The 16,484-nt window shown below is 42.2% G+C and overlaps 1 protein-coding gene across 1 annotated transcript; it reads right to left on the reverse strand.

Moving 5' to 3' along the window:
* Positions 1–146: 146 nt before the first annotated feature.
* On the reverse strand, positions 147–12,577 carry LOC136002795 (A-kinase anchor protein 12-like). The gene is made up of 4 exons (XM_065658021.1): positions 12,499–12,577; positions 4,502–8,364; positions 1,813–3,723; positions 147–1,168 (listed from the first exon to the last, which is right to left on the reverse strand). Exons 1-4 carry the CDS (start codon positions 12,575–12,577, stop codon positions 1,160–1,162), a joined length of 5,862 nt encoding a protein of 1,953 aa, XP_065514093.1. The 3' UTR covers positions 147–1,159.
* Positions 12,578–16,484: the final 3,907 nt, after the last annotated feature.

A 16,484-nucleotide genomic window follows, 5' to 3' on the forward strand; every position in this document is an offset into this window, starting at 1 on the left:
AAACGAGAGGGATGTGACTTGAGGGTTGTTACATGAGCGAGACAGCAGGGAAATGGTAAGTCTATGGGATTCTCAGAAATGAGGGAAGACTGCGAGTAGAAGTGGTTGGTGGATCTGACACAGGTCAGGCCTCTTTTGTCTTTAGAAGTATTGTAGTTCTACATTAAAATCAGAACTGGGTTTAGGATATACATATAAATATTCAAAGCAAGGCAGCCAAGTTTTTGAGAGATTTTACAAGGGGAAAAACCTGGAACAATAAATAGGAAAGTACATGTTATCAATTTCCGCTCCAATGGTATCAATTTCCGCTCCAAGCTACTCTACAAAATTCATTTAAGGGTACACCTAAATAGTACAGAAGTATCATAGCTCTACATTAAAATCAGAACTGGGTTTAAGACATACATATAAATATTCAACACATTACAGTCTAGTCCTGAGACCTGAAGTCTGGAACAAAAGAAGAAGGGTATTCTCAATCTCCTTTCAAGCTACACTGTAGAAGTCATTTCTGACTAAATCAGGCCTGCACAGATACAACTGAAGGATGGATAGAGATACCTGAATGGGACTGAAAGGCAGCAATCTTGAGTATCTTGCTCAAGAATTTGTGTGTGATCCAGTTCCTGCTGTTTGATGAAGACAAGTCTGCTACTCAGCCAGAAGTCTCATGTGTTCTCATCAGCCAGCCTTCCTTCTCCTCCTCACACATGAATCAAGCAGCATCTACAGCCACTTGCAGGTCAAATCAAGGCAGCTAGGGAAGATGTGGGGAGTAGAGGGGACTGCAGAAAGGTAGGAGGATTAAGGGATGAGCTAAAGGATTCAAGGAGGTGGGACAGACAAGACACACGTTAAGTGGGGTAAAAACTGTGGCACAAATTTAATGGTCTGTCCATTCACTCAGTTGTGTATCTCCAGTCTAAATGGTATATTTTGGGCAAAGGCAAATGCCCTTCAAGTGGAACACACGTGTAGATATAGCGAACATTAAAGCCATTTTTTTTTTTCATAGAAATGACAAAAAGGGTGAAGTCTTCAAAAAAGCAAATGTTAACATCCAAGAATAAAGGGTAGTGAATAAAGCTCCTGGTTTTGCTGCAGGATTGTCAGTTGTTCTCTAGGACTGGCATCTCTCCAAACGCCGCATGGATGCTTAGCACATCTGAAAGAAAGACGACAGTGAAAAAAAGCCATATTAATGACAACTTACTCTCTCAAAAATATCTTATTTTCCCAAGCAGCTCTCAAAGATAGAGATAAAGGTCTCATGACTTAGTTAAGCAAGCATAGTAAACATCCTAAGGAGAAGTTGTACCTATCATTTCTGATTCAGACTTCACTGAAGTGCAAAGAGCTTTAGTACATGGGGCACTCCAGGTTTATCATGGAAGGTGACACTCACATCCCTTAGGATTTTACAAAGAGCTTTGTTAAAGAGGAAACATGTTTGCAGATTAAATCCCATACGTTAAACACGTGCCATATGAGTGTGTATCTAGCAAAGCTGGAAACCACATTTCTGCCTCCCAGAAATATCACCCTAAACTACAGGCCAAGTCAAAGTCCATTAAAATGAGGGTAGCTGTACAGAACAGAAAAGAAAGTGTTAGCCAAGATAGAGGCAGTAAAGTGAGGGGGAAAAAGAAATAATGATTAAAAAATATATATATATAGATAATCTGTGGCCTGTTGGTTAAACTGAGGAGCAGTCTTTCACCAGAATTAAAAAAAAAAAACAAGACAGTTTTACAGACTCCAAAAACTACTATGAAAAAAAAGAAATTGCTGACTAAAAATGCTACTTACATTCAAGGCCTCAGGAGCCACTGAGTTCTGACTTTGTGGACTATCACAAGATGTTGCTTCTTGGCAACTATCATTCTCCCATGTCTGTGTTTTTCCATCCTCCACTGGCAGGGGATGTTGTTGTTCTTCACTTTCTCTGCACATTTGCTGACCTGTATGTTGGTCTGGTATTTCCATAATCCGGCCAACCGGGTCTTTGGTCGAATTTTCTGAAGTACTTAGTTCTAGTGTTGATTTCTGAAGTCTCTCACTTCCCCTTGAAATGTCTTCAGGGCTAGTCACAATTGTTAAAGAATTCTCACTTTGTCCATCTTCCAGCACCTCCGAAGTTAACAGCATGTCTTTTGTCTTTTCCACAGGTACATGAATTTCTGCAGACTCTGCTGTTGTAGCAGTTTTCACTATTCGTGATTGCTGGAGCTCTTGTTCATTATTCCATATCTCTTCCGTGCCTACTGGAATCTGATGATCCACCTGCGTACTTTCCAGAAGCTCAGGTATATTTGTACCTGATGGGCTTTTCCCTGTGGACTTAATGCACTGCTCTGGCTCAAAGGCAGCTGGCTCTTCTGTTTCTGCAAGTTTGTGAACAGCTGTCTCAATGGCATTCAATACAATTTTCGTGCTCCGAGACTCTGTACTCACAGACTGAACAACGTCCTCAAATTCTGTGTGGGTGAGAGACAGACTGTGAGTTAGAGGAATACCATTTTGTTTGGGTTGCTCTGTACTCTGGGGCCTCTCTTGCTCCTCTAACATTCCATTCATGGAAGTGGGAGATACTTGAGGCTCAGGTGCTCCTGCACTACCAAGCTCTGCAGTCCCACAGCCTGAAAAGTCAATAGTAGCAACTGGGACTCCTTCAGAAGCCATTTGTTCTGCTGTGTTTGCCAAGGGCTGTACAGTTTCAGATGTTGTGTCTGCGGGTGTCACAGTTTCTGCCATGATGTGCTCTTCAGCTGCTGCAGCTGCTACAGGCACAGGCACAGTGAGAGCCTCCAAGCCTCTAGCTTGTGGGAAGGCTGAGTCAGAGCCTTCCTCTTGCACAGTTAAAACCTCTTGCTGGACAGCACTTGAACATTCAGCACCTCTCACAGCCTCCCCTTTTCCATATTCAAATACTTCTTTGGCTCCTTCCATCGAGTGCTCATTTTTGTTATCTTCTTTCTGAAAGTCTTGACAGGTGGAGGTTTCTGCAAGTTTTTCTTCTTTTTCCACAGTCTCTTCTTCAGCTAAGCTGCTTAGTGTTTCACATTTCTTAGCAATTGTGTCAGTGAGGATGGTGCTTCCATTTTCAGGGAGATCTGGGCATATTGACGCTACATTAGATACACTGTCTGCTTCAATCTGCGTGGGGGCCTCAGTGACAGGGGTACCCCTCTCGAAGTGTGTTTCAGTTTTGGGCACAGCACCTTCCATTTTCCCACCCTCAGTTTCATCACTCTGGGAGGGGATTTCAGTTGTTTTTTCTCTGCATTGTGGCTCAACAAAGGGCACAGGATCTTTTGCTGTAATCTGCCTGCCATCCCCATCCCTCACACTCTGCTCAGCATCTGCAGCTGCCTCTGAGCCAATTGCTTCTGAAGGAAGGGCAGAGGTTTTTACTTCGTTCTGCAGAGGAACCTCAGCAACAGCAACTTCTGTGCTTTCTTCTCCAAGGAGCACAGCATCATCTTCTTTTTCCTCTCTCTGGGCAGGTGCCTTGCCAGGAACTCCTTTGGTACAAGTTTGCTCCTGAGAGTCTAAGTCAGGAATTTCATCTTGTCTTTCAGGTTTCATGGGGACCACAGTGACAGCTGCTTCTGTGCATTCTGGTCCCATCGTGAGGGTTTTGCCCTCTCCTTCAAGCTGCACAGGCTCTTCAGGTGGAAGCCCCAAGGTAGAGGTTTCATACTCCATCTTGTCCTGCACCTGTGGAGAATTGCAACAGACCTGTGATAAAGGGTAGGAACAGGGAGTGACCAGAAGTGTTCTGCGTGAAAAAGCACCAGAAAAAACAAGCAGAGGAGTATGGTTATGGGAAGAGCACGAGATGATGACACTGAGATCAGTGGGTCACCAAGATTCCAGCTCATGTTCAGTTTCTCAGGACACACAGCTCATTAAACAAAGGGCAGCCTAAAGCAAGGGATAACCAGCAGCACTTGAAACAAAGACTAAGCCAGCAAGTTGGTGGGGAGGTACAGAGGAAGGCAGGGACACATCAGCCACAAGAACTCCCGCACATTTAAAGCTGGAGATACTGGGGTCATTTATTTCCCCCGCTTTGCACAAGTACCTCAGCTACAATCGTACCTCTGCCTATGACTGAAGATACCACCTGCTATGTATGGTACCATATAGATCACATATGTATCACATATTTTCATATAATATCTTCAGTCACATTGTGCTGTGCAGGAGCCCTCATTGCAATTGTTGCAGCACCTTCCGATCCACACAAACCATCTCCCACCCATTTCTGCAGGAATTGCATCCACCTCAATCTGCATACAAGCCTCAGTGGCTGCTGCTTATGGACATCTGTGTGTCTGTCTCACTGGAAACAAACTTCAGTTGCCTCAGGCTGCACAAAAAAGGACCCTGGCAGTAATATTGCTACTACCTGGATCTAAAGTAGGTATAATAGCTAATGCTTGCGGATTTTTTCCTTTGACAGATGAACCTTGGTGTTATATGTAATACCTACCGCAGCGCGCACTCCTGGAATACATTCATCTCTTGTCTCATCTACTGCGAAATCCGTCATGGGTAGTTTTTCTTGTTCTGAAGCCTCCTGCTTTGGAAATGGCTCTTCTTCAGGAGTGACTGCTTTGACAATGTGAGGGTCTCTGTCTTGTGATGAAGGTTCCTCTACTGTTCTCTGAGCTTCAGATATTTCTTCATGGCCTTCTACAACTGGTTCCTCACGTGCCTGACACTGGCTTTCCTCTCTAGATACATCTACATTTTCACATCCTTCTGTGCTTTCTTTTGCTCCAGCAGATAGTCCACTTCTCTCAGAACCTTCCAGAAGGACACTCTCTTCAAGTCCAGTTTGGTCCTGAATGCTCCCTGCACTTCCCAGTGCCTGGAGGTCATCTTTATGTTCCTCTTTTTTCAAGGACTGGTCAAGCAAAACAGTTGCCTGACCTACAACTTGCCCATCTTCAGCATCATCTTTCATTTCTGAATCAATTTCTTCTTGCACTGTTGTAATTACAGTTGTTGTCATGGTTCTTTCACTAACCAGCTGGGCTGCATCTGCTGACTTTACTCTTTCAGCAACTTCCTGAAGAACTTTTTGTGTTTGTTTGTCTAACTCTTTCAAATTTTGTTCAGTGGCCTCTACTTCTTGTACAGGTGTAACTTCCTCTGTAGTGTCTGGGGTTTCTAACAACTGTGAAACAGCAGAAACCATCTCAGTTGTCTCCTCAGCAAGGGACACTTCCATTGTTCCTTCAGCACAGGAAGCTTCTGCTGTCTCTTCCAGAGCTGTCACTGCTTCGGAGGTTAGCTCTAGCTCACTTGCTGTGGTGTCATCACTTCGATCCTTTCTCATCTCTGGCTCTGTCTTAGCAGCTGCCACTGCTTCTTCCACAAGAACATCTGATTCAAATGTTTTCTCAGTTTCCGTCTCTTCCTCTTCTTTTGCCTGCTCAATGCACTCTGTCAGAGCAGCAGATATCCAAGATGGTGACCTTTCTTCAATACTGCTGATTGCCCTTTCCCCTTCCACAACGGTAACAGTAACCACATGTACCAGCCCTTCATGTCCTTGCTCAATTCTTAGGCTCTCCTCTAATTTTTCTGCTCTCTCTTCCTCTGAGGTTCGTTCTCTCATCGCTTCAGCATCTTTTGCTTGTTGGGCTTCCATCTTTTCCTGCTCTGCTGCTTCGTATTCGGATAAAGGAACAACAGCTGGAATATCTGAATCTTCTTCAGCTGTTTCTGCCATGTCTTCTCTTGTTTGTTTAAGATGATTTGGCTCTGGCTTCCGATCTGACTTTTTCTTCCTACGCCTAGGCATCAGCTTTCTAAATGGAACCCATGATTCATCTTTTCCAGGCTCACCATCTGATGTTGAATGCTCCAGGCTGGATCCCACCACAGAGTCTTCAGTCCTCTCTTCCATTCTGGTTTTGGATTTCCTTCTTGGAGTGACTAACCTTTTAAAGGATTCCCATGTTGAAATACCTTCGCCCTCAGATGGGCTTCCAGCTTGTTCTGGGGAAGAATTCCCTTGTCCTTGATCACTCTCCTGAGAGCTGGTAAGAATTGCATCTGTTACTGTTTCTTTGGTCTGTCCAGGTTCTTCCACTTTTTGGCTTTCTTGAGCAAGTTTATGTTCAGTTTCTTCATCAGATGATGATGATTTCCTCCTGGCTCTTTTCTTTGAAGAACCTACACATATAAAAGCTTCCCAGGACACAGAGGTGTCAACCTTTCTTTTGGGCTCTTCCGTGGCTTTCTCTGGTTTCTGGTCCATCCCATTTTCTTTGAATTCTCCCTGCTTTTCATCAACAGCATTTTCAGTTGAAGACACTGCACCATCCTTTGTCTTATCAATTTCTTCTTCTTTATCACTTTCAGAAGGTCTTCTGACACGTTTCTTGGGAGTCACCATCTTTTTAAATGACGCCCAGGCTGTGACACTTTCTCTTTTTCGCTCCACATCTGAAGTTGCAGCTTCTTCATTTTCAGTGACTTGCATTCCATCTGCAGATTTTTCCAAAGAAGGAATTTCATTCATCTCCTCAGGAGAAGAAGCAGAACTCTCCCCCTTCTGTTCCTCTGGGCTATCTGGGGAATCTGATAAGTGCTGAATTGGTTCACCCTGTTCCCCTAACTTAGATTCTTCTCTTTTGCCTTTTTGTTTCTTCCCAGACAGTTTTTTTAATCCAGTCCCCGTAAAGAGTTTCTTTAAAGGGCTGCCTTGTGGTTTAGTTTTTTCTTGAGAAGACAACAGTTCAGCTTCATTTGTGATACCTTCTGGAGGCCTCTTTCCAGCTGCCTCTTCAGGAGTTATTTCTGTGGTTACTTCATCTGGTTTGACAGTATCAGTCATAACTATGCCAGTTTTTCCCTGTAGACCTTCATCAGTGGGTTTGATTGTCTGTTGATCATCCTCCGTGTCAACAGAACATTCAGAAGTAGAAAAGGACTTCAACTCAGGAGCACCCAGAGTCAGTTTTGTCTCATGCTCTTCGCTTGCTTTCTTCTCTGTGGTTCTATCTTGAGCTTCTCCTTGTGTGTCTAACTTTCCAGTTGTGTCTTCTGATGTGGGTGAAATTTTCAATTCTGCTTCCTCTATTTTTTCATCGGAAGTTTCTTTCCCCAGTGAAGAAGGTTTATTTCCTTCTCTTCCTTCAGATTTTTTGAGCTCTTCACTAGAAAATTCAATAGCCAAAGATCCTGCTTCAAGTTTCTCTTCAGAAGCCATTTCATTTTTGTCCTCTGTTTCACACTTGGCTCCAGTTGACTCCAGTTTTTCTCCCACAGGTAGTACTTCCGAGGACATTTTCAGTTCTCCGTTCACACTGTCAGTGATAACAGGTACCACTGACCTTGTTTTTAGTAGTTTCTCTGTCACCTCACTTTCCTTTCCTCCTTCTTCAGTTTTTTCTTCCTTTTGACCAAGATCTTCTGAGACTTCCACCAGGTTTCCTTCTTGATCACCTTCTTCAGCTTTTTTCTCCATCGCACTTTCTTTAACAACTGCTGCTGCTACATCCTCTTTTTGTCCCTGCTCATCATGCCTGATTAGCTCTTCCTTCTCACATGCTTCAGCTCCTATGGCTGCCACAGTCTTTTCTGACTCCTGCTTTTCACCTTCAGTTTGCTCCTTCTCGTGCACTTCAGCAGTTACTGCTGTCATGTTCTTCTCTTCATCTTGCTTCTCGAACTCAGATTTCTCCTCCTTTTCACTGGTTTCAGTTGTTAATGTTGAGCCCTCTTTTTCTTGCTCCTCTTCTTGTGGAGGAGACTGTAGTTCATCTTCTTTAGGCTTCCTGAAACTCTTCTTTTTTCTAAATGCACTCCATCCCTGAGTAAAAAATCTTCTTAATGGTGATGTAGTATCAGTGGCTAAGGCAGCTGATTCAGAACAAATCTCATTTGCTTCTGGTGTTTTAGGAGATTCAGGTTCTGTTTGTTCATTTTTCAATGTGTCTTTGGTGTTGTCTTCTGCACAGTATGCATCCTCAGGCATCGCTGTTTCTTCTGAGCTGACTTCTTTTTCATCACCAGCTCCTTCATGGACTCGTGTTTCTTTTTTTACAGTAAGCAGCTGAACTGGTTCCGATTTCCCTGTCTTTTCCTTCTTCACGGTGAATCTGAATCCAACAAATTTAAAAACCTTTTTAAAACCCAGATCATAAGACTGAGGCTCAGATGCCTGGTCAAGGTTTTCCGCGTCTTCTTCCGAAGATGGCAACTGTTTAACTGTATAAGCATCGTCGTCATCGTCTTTCTCAGCATCTACACCATCCTTGGTGCTTGCAACAGATGGACTTGTCTCCATAGTTTCAGCTTCTTCCTTCAGAGTTACACTGGCATGTTCTGTCTGTCCAACTGTTTTTTTTAATTTAAAAAAAAAAAAAAGTTAGTTTCCTTCTCAATTTAATGTTATATTATACCTTTATGTAAATATATTGATTTTTTTTCATTTCTATTAAACTTTCCAAAACAGATGTGTTCTATTATCTGTGTGCCTCTTCCACGTGCTGTTATTAATTTTTTTTTAAGGACCAGTTTTTGCTCTAAGATTACCAAAATTCCTTTCATTCCTTATATCAGTGTATAGGTCTTTCCAAAATTTATTTGCAAATATACCTTTTGAGCTTATATTCTCTCATTCTCTTTCTTTCTTTCATTTTTTTTGGGGGGGGCGGGGGGGGGGGGGAGGCGGGCGGGCGGAAGGCTTATGTTTAGGCTTTTTGTTGTTGTCATTATTGTTGTGTAAGGTTTATCTTTTTTACTTTAAGAAAAACTGCGAGAAAAAAAATTAATTCTGTCCTATAATTACTCAAAGAATACACAGAACAATGTATGTAATTACCCCTGAAGCAAAGCTCAGTATCCTGATGCAGCAAGACCCTCGAAAAAAAGGAAAAAAAAAAAAAAAGAAAAAGAAGGGGAAAGGGGAAAAAAAAAAAGGAAAAGGGGGGAAAAAAAAGGAAAAAGGAAGAGTGTGTTGATCTAAAATGATGGCCAAAAAAGAAATCTTATTTACAGCTCTGTCACAAAAGAACAATAACTTGTTAAAATGCCCATGGGAAATTTTGTATTTTTCTGGAAACTTAAAATCCCCAGAACAGTTACATTACAACATATTTGTTTTAAAGATCATAAATCTTGTAATTCTCCCATACATCACATCACCACTATGGCCAAACAGAAACCTCATCTACAGCAATTCCACATCACTTAATGAGGTTGTTACTATGCAGGCAGGTAAAATCCAACCCCCAACTGCTCGTAAGTCTGTGTTTGCATAATCTCATTCTTGAGCACTGCTTGAGTTCTACCTTCAGGACACGGGCAACCATCCTCTCCGTCTTGCTGGGACAATTTAGGTATTAATACTGTCGCTCCCTCTGGCCACAAGTTGCCTAAGTTCACAGACTGGCATCTACATTAAACCCGCCAAAATGCAGCAATCAAGAAGCCAGCACACATCCAGTTCAGAGCACAAAATTGCAGGCTCCCCATGCCCCAAATAAGTAACTTTGGAGGGAAAGGGTGGAAAGGAACAAGGGCACCGAGCCTTTAAGTTCTTCCATTTAAACACAAAAATGAGCAGGTAAAACTGCTGTTGCCTATAATGAGAATTTTAATTGTAGTAATAACTGTGCGATGAACATGCTTGATGATGAAACAGGACAACACGTGAAGATAAAAATCTATGGCATGTTCAAGGCTCCAAAAGATTCTTGGGCTTGGATACTGCCTTGATTTCAGTTTAGCATTGTTCTTGACCCTTGATTTTGTGCAATAGGTGAAAGTGCAAGAGCATGAGTAAGTGTGCTCTTCTCTCTGACCAACCTTGTTAGAATGCGAAGGTGACAAAATAAAGAATAATAATGATCAATGTTAAACAGCAACATCTTTGGAGAAGGCACGGCCCTTTTCTTTTAAGTGTACAGGTGCTGCTTTGATGCCTAAAGGCATGGTGGACACTGCTTTCAAAAGTACGTGCATCACAGAATTCCCCAAAGTGATTGATTTTTTTATTTGATCCATCTTTTAAGTTGGATCTTACTCTGCAGCTGGCCCTGCTTTGCACAGGGGCTGGACCACCTGATCTCCAGAGGTCCCTTCCAGCCCAGATGCTTCCTTGATTCTGCTTGCCTATGTTCCCTTTGAGAAGAACAGCATCTTCATAAGCACATAGACAATGCACTCTAGATAGTGCTGAAACACAACTACACAATAGGCAAAACTAAATCTACAAGTATACTGACTTCTAATAGCTATGTAGAGGGCAAACTATGTTTATATTCACTATCGACAGCCTACTGGTTGTTGTTTCTCAGTTGATGTAAACAAAGCTTTTTATTTTTCCCTTTATCTAACAGTTTAAAATTATTTCCGTTAATTGTTAATTCCTAATTAAAAGTCTGACCTCTGATAACATCCTAACTCCCTGAACATTTTAAAACAGAGATGTTCAAACCAAGTAATTTGTGAGGGAGTGGGGTGAGAAGAAATGGACATTCTTCTGAAGAAGCCAGGATTATTACTCCATTGGTAATACACCTCTTGCAAACACCAGAACACTCCACAACCAAAAATAACTCACTGCAAAAACACTTTAGTCAGTAAAGGGAAGTAAGATTGTAAGGACAGCTAGAAGTAGCAATAATACTTTTGAACTCTCTTTTAATTTTAAGATGGTTTCCAAATAAAAACTGATGTGCTTATTTTATTAATATTTTGGGAGTCTTATTAATCAAACATTGTGTTGTTGTATACTAAGACTACACAAGGATAAAGCCAAAGAACCACTCTCATATCTGTGTTCGTTTATTCTTAGGTCCAGAAAGAACTGTCAAACTATATAATTTAACAGAAAGCTTACCATGGCTTAATGGGAATTCACAAAGTTAGAGACATTTCTTCAAACACTAGGGTACATACCACATATTTTATACTTATTTAGTAAGAGGTACTTTAATATAACCTAGGGAGAGAGAGAGGATAGAGAGAGAGAGAGAGAGAGGATAGAGAGAGAGAGAGAGAGAGAGGATAGAGAGAGAGAGAGAGAGGAGAGAGAGAGAGAGAGAGAGAGGATAGAGAGAGAGAGAGAGAGAGGATAGAGAGAGAGAGAGATGGATGTCTAACTCTTTTTCCTGGGTGAAGACAGTGACATTTCTTCCCTTTATCTACGCTACGAGTATTTTTAATGGCTGAACCAGCTATGAAATTGAACACTAATCATTTCTTCTTCTTAGCATCTCTGGTGGAAACAAGGCCTATCAAGTCTCCCTTCTATTCTTCTTCAGTCCTGCATTAATGCCAACATGCTTACCCTTGGATATGTGGAAATCTCTATCTCCATCTGGCACGACTCAGACAAAGGCAGAACAAAAACCAGAGCTGAAAGCCTGTGTGTAACGCTGGGTCTAAGTGGGAAAGACCAGAAGCAAGAAGGCAGCAGGAGTGGAGGACAGTTCAAAAGACACTCATGACTCCTTGCAGGCAACTGGCGGGCAGCTAGAGACACAGCTTGCTAGGGGTTCCCCTTTCCTCTTGCCAACAGAACCTGGGAACGCATCACAGAATCATAGAATCACAGAGTCACAGTCACAGAATATTAGGGGTTGGAAGGGACCTCAAAAGACCATCTAGTCCAATCACCCCACTGGAGAAGGAAAAAAAACTTGTTTTTAACAAAACCAGGACACATGCCAACTGTGGGACTGTTTGATGAAAATCTCCTAGAAATGGGTTTAAAGGTTCTCAAGGAACCTGCTTACCAAGCAGAGACAATAGCTCAAGCAAGGGAGAGGAGGCTGCAGCACTGCAAGGCTGAGGGTCCACAGGAGACCATGAGATAGGGACAGTAGTGCTGGGGAGAAGGCAGGGATTGCTGTTGGGCTGCTTCCCAAAGGCTTCATGGGATGTCTGCCTTTCAGGACAGCAGTTGGCTTGTGAACTCCTTGCAAATTTTTACAATTCCCTTCTTGTCTAGCTGCTTAGAAGAAAAGGTGTCTTGCAGGTTATTCTTTCTAGTCTGGTGCTTTTGTAGGAGGGACAGGGACAGATTGGTCGGCTAGATTATGAGGAGAGGGTCAAGCTGCTGCAGGACTTCACACAGAGACCATTCCCAGGAAGCAACTCCCATGGCATATTAGACTTCTGCTTCCCTCATTTCATCATTTTGTCTGTCCCAGCAGCAAGGACTGAGACATGTGGGGTTTTCAAGCTCTGGAAATGGATGTCTTTTTCAAGGAGGAACAGGAGACACTTAAAATGTTCCTCAAATTTTAAAGAGTTTATATTATTTTTTCAAGAGGATGTTGGACCAGAACAGCTACGGGCCTTTACCGCATCCTTATCTTTCATTCTCACTTTTGTGAAGACTAAATGTAGTGTCCAACTAGAAATGACATCAGCCCTAAATCAGATATTAATGTTGTGGTGGCCAAGCTTCCATCTTGTTAGTAGCATCTTAAAATGTTCACAAAGCTAAAAGTCTTTTACCACATCTCATCCATCTCCCTGAAATCAGGACTCCAAACCCTGTGCTGTCAATTCCACTGGCCTTCTCCTGGCTCCACATTGTTCCTCGTTCCAAACCACATCCTTCCTTACAGGGCCATCAGCCTCCTCAGGCCTGCTCCCCTCCCTTGTGGCAGTGTGAATGACAAACATCCAGTGTTTGGCATCCAGACATGACCATCTCAGGAATCCTCTGTGCTTTTGGCAAGCCGCCTGCCCATCCCCAGGCACTTGCTGCATCCAAGCTGTGCAGGTTCCTTAACGAGCACAGCTGCCTCCCATATGCTCTGGATCTGAATTGGAAAGCCAGATCTGCTTCCATAGCTTGAGCTAATAGCCAGGATACTTGAGCTATTGCCAATAAAACAGCATTGCGAAAGAGAAAGCAGCACACAAACCTCTCATGCAAGAGGCTGGGTCTCTAATCCCTACTTTGATGCCTTTTTAGGGACTTCATGTTAACAAGTAACGGGATAGTATAAATGAATAAACCTTGTAAAAGGACTGGCAGAGGTTGTGCGCCTTGAACACAAAGTCTGGTGAGAGATACTGGTTTGATCTATACCTCCGATGTTAGAGCTGGGCAGTGAGATCTGTCACCTGCTGTCGTGGTTTAACCCGAGCTAGCAATACAACTAGGATAGCCACTCATTCACTCCCCCCTCCTCCCACCCTCCAAATAGGGGAGAGAATCAAAAGGGAAGGGAGAAACTTGGGTTGAGATAAACACAGTTGAATAAAATAACAAAATATTAATAAACAACTAGTAAACATATATATATATAAGAGAAATAGAATATAAAATATACTTAATGTAATTCTTCACAAACTCTGTCCACATTGAGCAGCCAGTCCCAGGAAAACAGCACCTGGTCCCAACAACCAATCCCAGAGAGGGAAAAGAGGAAAAAGGCAGAAAGGCCCAGAGGCCTCTGCAAAATGGCAGGATGGCAGAAGGCCAAACTGAAGAAAGTCCTGAACAGAACTCTCCTGAACAGGTCTCTGTCCCAGCTCCAACAAAGGAGAAAGAGTGGAAGATCCCGACTCTCCTTCGATATGAAACATGACGCTAATGGGATGGAATACTCCTGTTGATCAGTCTGGATGTCAGTCAGGGGCTGCCCCATCCATGCCCCCCTTCCTCGATGCTTCACACCTGTTGGTGGAGCACTCAGAATGTCCTTGGATCTCATAGCAGAGCAATTAAAAACATTAACTCTGTGCTGGGGTGTTATCTCTTTTTCTCAAACTTAGTCCAAATAATGACTGTACTAGCTATGAAAAAGAAATGTTTCTAACTGCATGAATTAACTTATATTCAGTCAAACCAGCACACCTGCAGTATGAGCCCCCTGATGCAATACAGAAGCAAGAGGAGGGACAGGCATCCTGCAGCACTTTGACATCTCTGCGTTTGCTGTGACCAGAGCAGGTAAGTATTTGCAGATACTGGATTTAGCATTTTAGCTGCGATAGGAAGGTAGATGTGTAGCTTTACAAAATGAGTTTAGGTATGAAATCCATGCAAGCCTTGAGATACAAATGCTGCTAAACATCTTTAGCCATAGAACATAGATGGCTGGAGAAGCTTCATGTCTTAAATCCAAGGTCTGTGAACATAAATCACAAGGACCTCTGAATATTCAGTGCCATGAGGAGTATAGTCCAGCTAAGCAGAAGTGTGGGAGCCTAGAAGATATGCATTATGGGTCTAAGGTCCTTAATCTTCTACTCTATGCCATTGTTTTTTTGGTGGACGTTCATATTGTTGTTTTGTTGGGTTTTTTTAATACTTCATTTATGCCAGGGAATTATTTACTCATTTTTCATTGTGGCTCACTGAATACTGTTACTTATATTGAGGCTTTTTTCTTCACAGTCTTCTAAAGTACCTTATTCTTATTACTACTTCTTAAGTATGCTTATTTCAAAGAACCTTACAACCAAATCACAGTTTAATTCTGTAATTAGTTCCTTCAATTCACAAAGACTGAATGTCAGTCAACAACAAACGAACTGTCAGGAGCAAAGCTAACTCTGAAGATGAAGCAACTATCAGAAAATAATTTACACTAAGCAAGCTGAAAAAAACCCACATACACACTTTAGAACAAATTTGTAGCTTTATTTAATCAATGAAAATCTACCTTAAAAACACAAAATCAAATTTAGTAACCCAGTACATTGGATTAGAGAAAGCTTTGAGCTTTAAGCACAAGCCAGAAGTCACAGTCTCAAATGAGAGTTTCAGAGGCCAAAGCAATACGCTGAAACAATGTAGTATCCTTCTGTGGAGGCATGCCCCTTGCACCATTAGCGTGGTTTTGGGTGCAGTATTTCTTTAGCTGTCAGTTATAATAAGAAGCTTTTGTATTTGTTTTATAGTTAAGTTTGTTGCATTGCTTACCTGGGCCCTGGATTAACGGAGAAAACAGGCAAGTTTAAGCACTCGTCTGTCCAATTACTACCAACAGACAATTTACACTGTGGTACAGCTAGCTTTATTTAAATGAGGTTCAGACAAGAATTAACTTTACATATTATTAACAGCTTTGGAGCTACAAACCTAAGAATCAGGATTACACAGGTCATGCTATTGTTATTTCATTTTACCTGCTGCAGTTGTTGCAATATGGCTTAATGTACATAGGTATACAATTTGTACAAATTCAGCCAAGTTTGCACTTGTGAGGTGTTATTAAGAGCACTATTAACTTGCAAGCCAACTTAAACCTGTGGAAACCAGCCGAGGTTGGTGGAATTGCCCAAAGCTAGGGGGGGAAGCTGCTGCTAACGATGGACTGACATAGACGGGATTGTTTGAAACCACATTGTTGGGCTTTAAACATTTATATAATTTGCTCTGAGGTAAGGAAAAAAAAAAAATCTTTCGATGCTTCCACGCAGGGCAGCACCAGATGGTGCAATCACACCGGTGCAGTTGCATTGCTTGCTGTATGTGCAGCCTCGAGGAGAGGCGAGCCCTGCCATAACAAGAGCATTTGTACACTAGAAGTTGTTTTTAAAATAAATTACTATACAGGTAGGATAGTGAGCTATTGTTCAACTTGATGGGCATCAGTTTCACAAAGTGTGATCTGTAACCTTCACTTTTCAAATCAGAGCTGCAAGTTTGGACTTGTACCTCGTATTTGATTTTAATGTAAACAACAAAAGAGAGGACCAACTCCTGTTGGGGACAGACACCCCAGGACTCGTAGTCTTGGGGCTTCTTCCCATTGTTAAATCGCCCTGCTCATTCTGGTCTACAGCTGTTGGTTTTTAAGCTGAAGGTTTTTAAGATCTCAGCACCCCAAAATTCTCATCAGCGTTTTGCAATCCAAGACAGAATGCATCACCAAGCCCTTACCCTCCTTCCTGCTACTCCACCTGCTGTGATAAGGAAAGAGGTTCAAGCAGGGGTTGGGAAAGGAGGAAGGCTCTCTGCAGGAAGGATGTTAGATGGTGTAGGTTTGGGTAAAGGCCTGGGGTTGGATGGGGCAGTGACCAGAAATGAGCAGACTCTGAAACGAGAGGGATGTGACTTGAGGGTTGTTACATGAGCGAGACAGCAGGGAAATGGTAAGTCTATGGGATTCTCAGAAATGAGGGAAGACTGCGAGTAGAAGTGGTTGGTGGATCTGACACAGGTCAGGCCTCTTTTGTCTTTAGAAGTATTGTAGTTCTACATTAAAATCAGAACTGGGTTTAGGATATACATATAAATATTCAAAGCAAGGCAGCCAAGTTTTTGAGAGATTTTACAAGGGGAAAAACCTGGAACAATAAATAGGAAAGTACATGTTATCAATTTCCGCTCCAATGGTATCAATTTCCGCTCCAAGCTACTCTACAAAATTCATTTAAGGGTACACCTAAATAGTACAGAAGTATCATAGCTCTACATTAAAATCAGAACTGGGTTTAAGACATACATATAAATATTCAACACATTACGGTCTAGTCCT

This window comes from Caloenas nicobarica, unplaced genomic scaffold, assembly GCF_036013445.1.
Source record: "Caloenas nicobarica isolate bCalNic1 unplaced genomic scaffold, bCalNic1.hap1 Scaffold_404, whole genome shotgun sequence".
NCBI lineage: Eukaryota > Metazoa > Chordata > Aves > Columbiformes > Columbidae > Caloenas > Caloenas nicobarica.

Bases quoted from the DNA above. Each gene is read 5' to 3' on its own strand.
- LOC136002795 (XM_065658021.1), bottom strand. From the start codon at position 12,577: ATGTGGAGCCAGGAGAAGGCCAGTGGAATTGACAGCACAGGGTTTGGA. The intron at 8,365-12,498 runs GTAAAAGACTTT...TAAAAAAAACAG, and splicing joins AGGGAGATGGATGAGATGTG to TTGGACAGACAGAACATGCC. The intron at 3,724-4,501 runs GTAGGTATTACA...AATTCTCCACAG, and splicing joins TTCCAGGAGTGCGCGCTGCG to GTGCAGGACAAGATGGAGTA.